Source organism: Platichthys flesus, chromosome 4, assembly GCF_949316205.1.
Source record: "Platichthys flesus chromosome 4, fPlaFle2.1, whole genome shotgun sequence".
NCBI classification, from domain to species: domain Eukaryota; kingdom Metazoa; phylum Chordata; class Actinopteri; order Pleuronectiformes; family Pleuronectidae; genus Platichthys; species Platichthys flesus.
Window position 1 is genome coordinate 27,640,799 of NC_084948.1, and position 8,419 is coordinate 27,649,217.

Genomic DNA, 8,419 nt, shown 5'->3' on the forward strand with positions numbered 1-8,419 from the left:
CAGGCCGTCTTCATTTAGAGTAAATGTTTCTCCACAGACTTTCTTTGTGGGAGTAAAGGACAGGATGTGATGTGTGAGAAATGAATTCATTTAATATGTTGGAACACAAACAGACGCTTTGTCTCTTAAAGACACAAAGTTACACACATGCTGAGTTACTCACAAACCAGAAGGAAATTAAAGACACACAAATAAAACTTAGGAAACAACCAGAAAGTCCTGGGGTCAGAAATAATTCCCGTTGAATCTGGAACCTGCAGCTTTATCATGGGGAGGATGTGACCGACATCGAGGAGCCACTCAGTGTTCACCAGTTAATATCTGTGACAGCCTCCCAGTTCTCATGTGCTTCACCAACACTTTCATAGTAAACCTTTCTGGTCGAGAACTTGTCTTTCACTCTTGAGTCTCCGTACCTGTGAACCTCCTCTTCCACCATCGAGTCAGTGACTCCCCTGGGACTGGTTGCATCCCCATTTTCGTTTTGGTCGGGGGTGCAGCGCTCTTAAATGTCCAATATGCAATAATAAAGTGTACAAATAATGTAGAAAGCTCCAATGCAGGTTATAGCTCAATCTTCCTAACGTGCTCATCCAGAACTTGTCAGACTGTAGATGTTGTCGAATCCTTCAGGAAGACGAGTTCACAGTGAATCATGTTGGAAGAGAAGAACTCAGACGAGACAATAAAACACTGCTGGACGGTCGAGTGTAATATTTGTCAGAGATGTTTGTTTTCGGGTGGTTTTCAATCTGATTGTGACTTCAGATCCTTTTAGTCCTGACCCCAGATCACCTGGATCCGTCCCTCACAGTCGTTTGAATGATAACGATATAATTCAGAAACTGAAGGTCTCCTCAGGGGGGGGCTGCAGTGTCCATGTCCCATCCATGAACATGGAGAGGACCTGGTTCATGACCTGAAACTTAGTGGCCTTTATCGTTAAAAGTCTTTATAGTTACAAGTGTTTAACTTGAGAATAGCAACCAGATGTGGAACTCTCGATTATGTACACAATGCTGGAACATCTGTCTGCACACACACATCACAAGAAAAATAAATATGAGTATAGAGTACCCTGTATATAAAAGTACACACATACACACACATAGAGACACAAACAGACACACACAGTAACGCCCGGTGGGAGCAGTCGATAGTTGTGGCAGCAGCCGTGTGGCGGCTCGGTGCTGCTGACGGACACTTCTTCATTTCCCATCAATCAGCGGCTGAATCAAAGACATCGATCGGCTGCTGCAGCGTCGAGCTTCACCTGATACTCTCAGTCAAATCCAGTGAGGGACCCAGCAGAGGTCGGAGGGTCGGAGGCTGACCTCCACATGACGGTGAAGACCCACGTCAGCAGCTTCCCTCCTTCCTGCTTCGAGGGGGGGGGGGGGCTCCTCTGACCTCTGACCTCACTGCAGCAGCACAAAGGAAAAGTTCCACTTATCTTCATTACATTATGACATGTTTATAATTGTTCTCACATGCCTGCTCTCTCCTTTATGGATCTTTGCTGCACAGACAGTGCTGACACAAACCTCTTCTTGACAAAGTTAATATTTAACAAACTTATCTTTACTTTTGCAGAGCTACCTCTGAACTTTGAACACTGATCAGATAACGATCATATTCAAGCAGCTATTTCACAACCAAGTCTCTTGTCTGTGTGAACTTGTTGCTGCCAAATGACTTTTGACCAGTTATCAAATCCAAGGCTTGAATTACTTTTTACAATCGAGTCCTGACACACCAGAGAAACCAGGAAGCATCTGTTCCTCCCTGAAGAGACGCAGGCTGAAAACCAGACGATCACATTCACCTTCCAAACCAAACTGAACCAAACCAGACCAAACGTCCTGAGTGAGTCCAGCTACAGGAGAGAAGAGTCAAACTACAACCTGCCGACGCTCCACACACTGACCGTGAGTTTAACAAACACCTCGACTCAGAGGGGAAGTGAACCTCAGTGAAGTTCATGGAGCTGTGACTGACTGACTGTCTGTTTTCAGCTTCACCTGGAGACTCAATGGCTTCCAGATCAGAAGAGGATCTCTGCTGTCCCGTCTGCCATGATGTCTTCAGAGATCCTGTTCTTCTGTCATGTAGCCACAGCTTCTGTAAAGACTGTGTGAAGAGCTGGTGGAAAGACAAAGAAGAAAAAGAGTGTCCACTTTGTAAGAGAAGATCTTCAAGGTCAGAACCACCTGTTAGCCTGGTGTTGAGGAACCTGTGTGAGACCTTCTTACAGGAGAGAGATCAGAGCTCTTCACCTGCTCTCTGCAGTCTGCACTCAGAGAAACTCAGACTCTTCTGTCTGGACCATCAGCAGCCAGTGTGTCTCATCTGCAGAGATTCAGAGAAACACACCGACCACAGATTCAGACCCATCGATGAAGCTGCACAACAACACAAGAAGCAGCTTCAGGAAACTCTGGAGCCCTTGAAGGAGAAGTTACAGAGTTTTGAACGTGTTAAAGTAAAGTTTGAACAAACAGCAGAACACATTAAGGTCCAGGCCGGACTCACAGAGACGCAGATCAAGGAGCAGTTTAAAAAGCTTCATCAGTTTCTGGAGGAGGAAGAGGAGGCCAGGATGGCTGCACTGAGGGAGGAAGAGGAGCAGAAGAGTCTGATGATGAAGGAGAAGATTGAGTCTCTGAGCAGAGACATAACGTCTCTTTCAGACACAATCAGAACCACAGAGGACGAGCTGAGAGCTGAAGACGTCTCGTTCCTGCTCAACTACAAGGCTGCAGTGGAACGAGTCCAGCAGCGCCCCCTGCTGGGTGATCCACAGCTGGCCTCAGGAGCTCTGATAGACGAGGCCAAACATCTGGGCAACCTGAGCTTCAACATCTGGAACAAGATGAAGGACCTGGTCTCCTACAGTCCTGTGGTTCTGGACCCAAACTCTGCTAATCCAGTACTCGTCCTGTCTGAAGATCTGACCAGTTTGAGACGAGGAGAGAGACAGAAGCTTCCTGACAATCCAGAGAGGTTTGATTATTACGGCTCAGTCCTGGGATCTGAGGGTTTCAACTCAGGGACTCACAGCTGGGACGTCCTGGTTGGAGACAGTACTTACTGGTTCCTGGGTGTGTCAGCAGAGTCTGCCCAGAGGAAGGGAGGGGATCTGTCTGGATTATGGGTAATAGTGTTCCTTGAAGGTAAATACTACGCACGGTCACCATCAGGATCATCTGTTCTCTTTGTGCAGAAGATCCAGAGGATCAGAGTGAAACTGGACTTGAACAGAGGAGAAGTGTCGTTCTCTGATCCTGATACTAACAAACACATTCACACCTTGAGACACACTTTCACTCAGAAGATGTTTCCATTCTTTAACACTGGAGATGATGATCATCATCCAGTGAAGCTGTTACCTGTGAAAGTCTCTGTGACTCTGGATCAGAGCCGTTAGAGATAAAGATTTTATTCATCATGTTTATTTCTTCAAGAGAAATCTGCTGAATTTAAAAGTTAAACTCGTTGTTCTAAAGCTTTGTTTATTTCTCCTTTTACTTCTCACTCATTTTTATTTCTCCTGTCGACTTTTCCACGTGTGTAAAAAGTTTTGATTATTTTCTGATCTTTATCTTTGGTTTGTTTTTTACTTTCATGGAAAATGTTTTCTATCATTTAGATTTTGTGTGGATACATGAAGTCGAGCAAACTGATGAAGATCCACATAAAAACACATTTATCAATAACAGCTGATCATTGTTCACATTCAACAAACTTTATTAAAACTCACACATGAGACATGATTCATGTTTAATCACATAAAGTCTGTTCACATGTGAAATAATCCAACACATATGAACATTTGTCTGTTTGATGTGATGAAGCAAAAATGATTGTGTCTGTAAAAGTGTTTATTCAACAGCAGCCGAGTGATGTGATTTTAATATTGTGATCAAAATAATAAAATCTATGAAACAGAAACAGAGTTTTGATCTTTTTCATTAGAAGAGAAACTATCTTCATAGTTTTGATCTGACCTTTGACTCTAGTGTCACTCACTCACACAGTGTTTACACAGCAGGTCACATGATCCGTGTGAATCCTGTCCAGCACTTTTCTCAACTCTTTATTTTGTCGTTACGAAGAGAGAGAATGAAAACCAATCTCATAAAACACCATGAATGTGATTCACTTCTCAGCGTTTTACCGGTTATTAATCAAGATATATTAATAACCAGTTCGGGGCTTTATGATAAATGACTTTCAGTCTGAGAGAAAAACAAAATGCTTTACAAAGACTCATCTTGACGATGAAGAGCTCAGCCACATGACTTCACCGATGTCCTGCATGAGTCCTGTGAAGTGTCTGGAGAAGGTCTCGGTTCTCACATGCCTGCTCTCTCCTTTATGAACCTTTACTGCACAGACAGTTGGGGGGGGGGGGGAATCCATCATTAAGATATAAGACAATTACAGATAAAATCCAAGATTACAAGCTGTGTGTCAAATTATTTCAGGAAAGGCTGGAGATGTGAAAGAGGAGCATTAAAGAAGTGATTCTACATTATTGAGAGCATTAAAACGGAGCTCTTATTACCAGCAGACAGGAAACTAATGGAGAGACGTCGTGCACCAATTGCTCTGCAGACCGAGGCTGACGGAGTAACCAGCCTTTGAATCCTCCTTCAGTTCTCCTTCTACATCATTCACAGATGAACCGAACGACACCGTTTTGAATGTGGAGCGAAGGTCACACAGGAAACAGGAAGGAGAGGGTCTGATGTCACAGTCACAAACCAGCTGACATCAGGGAAGCTGGCGATTCGCTGAAGCTTCTTCTGACCCATGAACGTTTGAACCCTATCATCCAGTGAAGATACACAGGGTCTTCACTGTGTGTGTCAGGGGCTGCAGCCAAACACAAAGGTTCTGGATACGTGTGCGTTCGTCCTGGAGTCCGATTCCATTGTGTGTAAAAAGTTGTTGCCATTGAAAAACATTTGTTGTCCAGGCAGCAATTAGGATCCTCCAGAATATATACATCAAAGCAAATGAGTACAAGACAAACAGGGAAGCTTTAAGACTCTGAGCTGCACTAGTGGAGTGTGTGTGTCTGTGTGTGTGTGTGTGTGTGTGTGTGTGTGTGTGTGTGTGTGTGTGAGGCTAAGCGTGACTGAACAAGAGCATATGTGCTCAACCCTGAAAAATTAAGGGTTATTTATATACAGTGCGGATGCAGTTCACACATTGTCTTTTCTCCTCCACAATTAAGATGTGTTATTGGGGGGGGGGGGGGGGGGTGTGTTATTATGAGCTCATGGTTCAGCTGATGATCGTGAACAGAGGTGCAGCAGCCTCTACACACACAGACACACACTCTCTCGCAGGTGGCTCATTGTGTGAGATGACTTGTGTCTTTGTGAGATCAGTGAGAAGAAGGTGTGTAGCTGAAGAGCAAAGGGGGGGGGGGTAACGAGGAGCGACACTTCAGAGTCTCTGACAATGTGAGAGTGATGTTTTTCTGCAGAATCATAGACTTTGATATTTTTTCCCAGACAATCATTCATGGATCATTTAAACATGGGAGTTATTAAGAGAACTGATATCTATGAGTGTGATCTGGTGCAGCTCGATTGTATGAGACACATTCTGGATAAAAAGATGTGCGGAGTTGGTGGAGATGTTGTGTTGATGATATTTTCTGTGTAGCAAAACAATGTGTTGTTTTTTTCTCTCCATCAGAGTCGTACAGTGAAATGATGGTTTCACCTTCGTCCTCTTGTTCACACTGAACAACATCTTCCAGTCAGTTCAGTCCCAGCAGCAGCAGCTTAAGATAGAACTGACTGTGTCTTTCCCACACACACACACACACACACACACACACACACACACACACACACACACACACACACAGACACCCTTTGATGTGAATGTGACCCAGTAAATGGAATGAGAGGGGCCTTTACAGGGAAGCGTGGAGACGAGCAGCGTATCCTCCACAGTCACCATTTTGTTGATTCTTCACACTCCACCGCTGCAGCGTCTCCTTTCCTCTCCTCCCTCTCTCTCTCTCCCTCTCCCTCTCCCTCTCTCTCTCCCTCTCTCTCTCTGTCCTCTGTTATAAATCGATTCGGGCCTCGCCCTGATGAGACACTGATTCTACGGCAGCCGTGTGTCGGTCCACTCAGAGGACACCAGTAAAGAGTTATTCTGGGTCTTTTTCTGGACTTTGTTTCATCCTCTTGTTTCTCCTCACGTTTCCCCCTTGAACACGCACCTTGCTCTCCAGCGGGGCTCGTCCTCCTGCTCTGAAGGTGTTCAGAGCAGGCAGCTTGTCGGTGTTCAGGTGATTTTCTCTCTGTGGAGCGTTTAGATGATTTCAGGACCGACCCACAAAACCACAGCAGGTGGATGTTATTATTTATTATTTAAGTTACAATTTAGGAATGTGCACTATTTGCACTTCATAATTAATTCTTAAAGTTGATACATAAAGAATCGTGTGAGCTCTATAATGTTGGGACTCGTGGCGGGGGGGCGGTCGTCTGGGGCCCCTGTGGACCTTTCTCTCCTGGAGCCCCCAGAGTCCCTTGACGTGCTCGTTATGACACGTTGTCAACATGTTGTCTACACGTTGTTGTCCCTGTTGTTGTCACTGTTGTTGTTTAGAGTCCACGTCACTGCTGCTACAGTTTGACTGTTTGTTAAAAATGCACAAAATGTCCAAACTGGATTAAATTCAAGTCGACGCACAACTAAACTTTTTTAGAGATGTAAACTGGAGGCACAAACCCACATGATGTTAGAATAGACATTTTTATTATATATATATTATACATTATATTATATTATGATACTGACAGCGGTTTGCCAGAAAGCAGTGTCACATGGTGTCACATGGTGTCACATGGTGTCACATGGTGTCACATGGTGTCACATGGTGCTGTGGTGACTCTAAAGGCTGTTGTTTGAGTAATGATGGTTGTTCTCTGTGATCTCTGAAGAGGACGTGCACAACTATGACACATTGTTATAACATGTGAGAGGAAATAATCTATAAATAGATGATATTCTACATATGATCTACAGATCTAAAAATATCTCATGGTGTCTCTGCTTCTCTTTCTGTGAATCCCGTCACATCCACCTCGGCTCTGATTTTCTCTTTGATGATCTCTTTACCTTCTCGTTGGCCTCACCTGCCCCCCCCCCCCCCCCCCCCCCCCACGACTCCCCTCCCTCCCTGGCACGTGTCTCCCTCACCTCCAGCTAACCTGCCACTTACTGTACGTCTCTCTCTCCCTCCCTCTCTCTCACTCCCTCTCTCCCCCTCTCTCTCCCTCTCTCTCCCTCCCTCTCCCTCTCTCTCCCCCTCCGCTCATTTCCAGCCGAGCCGTGATGATATTTTCAGCTGGAAAGTGACTAAATGGAAAGTGACTAAGTGGAAAGCGGTGCAGAGGCAGAATGACGTTTAGCAGCGGTTGATTCAAGCGCCGTCGTTTCTGCCGGCGAATCACTTTGGAGCGATCAGGTGGGCGAGTCACCGATCTCTTGTTTAGTGAGGACGCTTGATTCTGGTAGAGGGCCAATCAATTTCAGCCTCTTTGCCTGATCGCTCTCTCTGCTCTCATTCTCTCTCCTTTACCCGGCTCACCCTTCATTTATCTGCGTTCCACTCCTCTCCTCTGTCATCCATCTCCAATCGTCCTCCTCCTCTCAGCTCCGTGAGATGATCGCCCGAGGTCCCACATCTCGGTGCAAAGGGACATTCTGCCGTCTGCTTCCTCTCATGTCTTCCTCCGCCTCTCATCCCGTCTTGCTTGGTTTCATTGTTCCTGTCCTGCTATCAACCTTCCCTCCCTCCATCCCTCTCTCTGTCTCTCTCTCTCTCTATCTGCCTCCCACCCTCCGCCGCCTCCTCCCGGTGCTTTTCCTTCTCTCTTTCTGCTGTCTGTCACTTTTCGTCAGCGGAGGGGGGGGGGGGACGCCCGCGAGGTGCTCAACACCGAGCGATGGCTTGAGATGAAGGGAGGAGGAAAAGGTGCAGAGAGCAGAGAAGGTTGAAGGAATGAGAGAAGGTTGAAGATGGATGGAAAGAAGGTTGTTGAAGCCTGTTATTTAAATGTTTGACATCTCACCGCTTGCTGGCGCCATCATCTCTATCGGTTCATGAGTGGAGAGCAATGAATCCAGGGACAGGTTGTGTCAGAAGGATCCGTCCTCGAGTCGTGAACATGGGACAAGTTTTATCTTGAAAGTCTCTGAATAAACAAATCAAGGAAAAACCAAAAAAGGCGATAAAAGTTAGAGACGGAGGGAATAGAAGGAGAGAACGTGGGTAGATGAGCAAAGGTTTTGTAAATGACAAGTGTATTTAAAAATGTGTTTGACATTTATGTGGTTTAATTTGTCAGAACACTGTTGTTAAGTTATTGACAAAAAAAAA

The 8,419-nt window shown here is 45.4% G+C and overlaps 1 protein-coding gene and 1 long non-coding RNA gene across 2 annotated transcripts in view; both read left to right on the forward strand.

Annotated features, from left to right (window-relative positions):
* The window catches only part of LOC133952300 (uncharacterized), a 78,084-nt gene that overhangs the window by 27,449 nt on the left and 42,216 nt on the right, over positions 1–8,419 (forward strand). The window lies entirely within an intron of this gene.
* On the forward strand, positions 1,596–3,942 carry LOC133952245 (E3 ubiquitin-protein ligase TRIM35-like). Its single transcript, XM_062386616.1, has 2 exons — positions 1,596–1,928; positions 2,016–3,942. Exon 2 carries the CDS (start codon positions 2,033–2,035, stop codon positions 3,425–3,427), a length of 1,395 nt encoding a protein of 464 aa, XP_062242600.1. The 5' UTR covers positions 1,596–1,928; positions 2,016–2,032; the 3' UTR covers positions 3,428–3,942.